This window comes from Ceratina calcarata, unplaced genomic scaffold (assembly GCF_001652005.2).
Source record: "Ceratina calcarata isolate Rehan_Ccalc_2016 unplaced genomic scaffold, ASM165200v1 scaffold590.2, whole genome shotgun sequence".
NCBI classification, from domain to species: domain Eukaryota; kingdom Metazoa; phylum Arthropoda; class Insecta; order Hymenoptera; family Apidae; genus Ceratina; species Ceratina calcarata.
The window spans coordinates 63861-65154 of record NW_017177133.1 but is presented as its reverse complement, the minus strand read 5'-3'; the positions used below and the strand labels follow the sequence as shown (position 1 = coordinate 65154).

General features: G+C 41.6%; 1 protein-coding gene across 1 annotated transcript in view; it reads left to right on the top strand.

The window, feature by feature from the left end:
- The window catches only part of Syt1 (synaptotagmin 1), a 15352-nt gene that overhangs the window by 6303 nt on the left and 7755 nt on the right, over positions 1-1294 (top strand). Inside the window, exons 4-6 of the mRNA XM_026817667.1 lie at positions 4-192; positions 288-464; positions 807-1058. Coding sequence (XP_026673468.1) covers positions 4-192; positions 288-464; positions 807-1058 — 618 coding nt within the window. The remainder of the gene's footprint in view (positions 1-3; positions 193-287; positions 465-806; positions 1059-1294) is intronic.

The window sequence follows — 1294 nt, the reverse complement described above, 5'->3', positions numbered from 1 at the left end:
GAGTACGACTTCAATACGAACAGCTTGGCAGTGACAGTAATTCAAGCCGAAGAACTGCCAGCCTTAGACATGGGTGGTACCTCTGATCCGTACGTGAAGGTTTACTTGCTACCGGATAAGAAGAAAAAGTTCGAGACGAAAGTACACAGGAAGACGCTCAGTCCTCAGTTCAATGAAACTTTCACGTTCAAGGTCGGTCGACGTTTTTGTATACTTAAAGAAATGACCAAATTCGTTCCAACTTTCCTCTGTTTTACAACCAACTAACTGAAGCGTTTACTTTTCAGAGCGTGCCGTACGCAGATGCGATGAACAAAACACTTGTCTTTGCAATCTTTGATTTTGACAGGTTTTCAAAACACGACCAGATCGGCGAGGTGAAAGTTCCTCTGTGCCAAATCGATCTGGCTCAGACGATTGAAGAATGGAGAGAACTGCAGAGCGTAGAAGGCGAAGGTGGTCAGGTAAACTATTTTTTCAACATTTGCTTACCAAACGATAATGATGCTAGTAGTGCGGTCTCGTCGAGGTAAGGCGAGAGAATACACGTACTTGCATTGCTCGTCTCGCCTTATCTCACATCGTCAGCGCTCGATTTCGAATTGATTCTTTTATTGCGAGGACCTACCGCAAATTCGAGAACCGTCTCTAGTTACAATAGTGTATTAATTTCGCGACTCCGCGACTCGCGACTAAATCCGAGACGACGTAAGCTGGTAGCACTCGTCTCGGTAAGAGTCTCGACGAGAGTGTACTACTGGCTTGACTATTCATTTGTCATGTTTCGTTATTTATTAATATTATAGGATAACAAACTGGGAGACATTTGCTTTTCGCTTCGATACGTGCCCACGGCCGGTAAATTAACGGTTGTCATTCTGGAAGCCAAGAACCTGAAAAAGATGGATGTCGGCGGTCTCTCAGATCCTTACGTAAAGATCGCATTGATGCAGAACGGCAAAAGGCTGAAGAAGAAGAAAACGTCCATCAAAAAATGCACTCTCAATCCGTATTACAACGAATCATTCACGTTTGAGGTACCCTTCGAGCAAATACAGGTACGAATCACAAAAATTGTTCTTATTCCGTCCATTCAGTTCCACCCACTGTTTGATACAGTTCACAGACACAGGTAACAGTACACTTAATTCAACATTATTACTACTTACGCTTTCAACTATGCCAATTAGAACACGGTTTGTTTTTTATTATATTTTAGACAAAAACCACTAAAGTAATTTTATTTACAATTTTTTTCGTACATCTACTATAAAAACAAAACTACTGCTTAAAG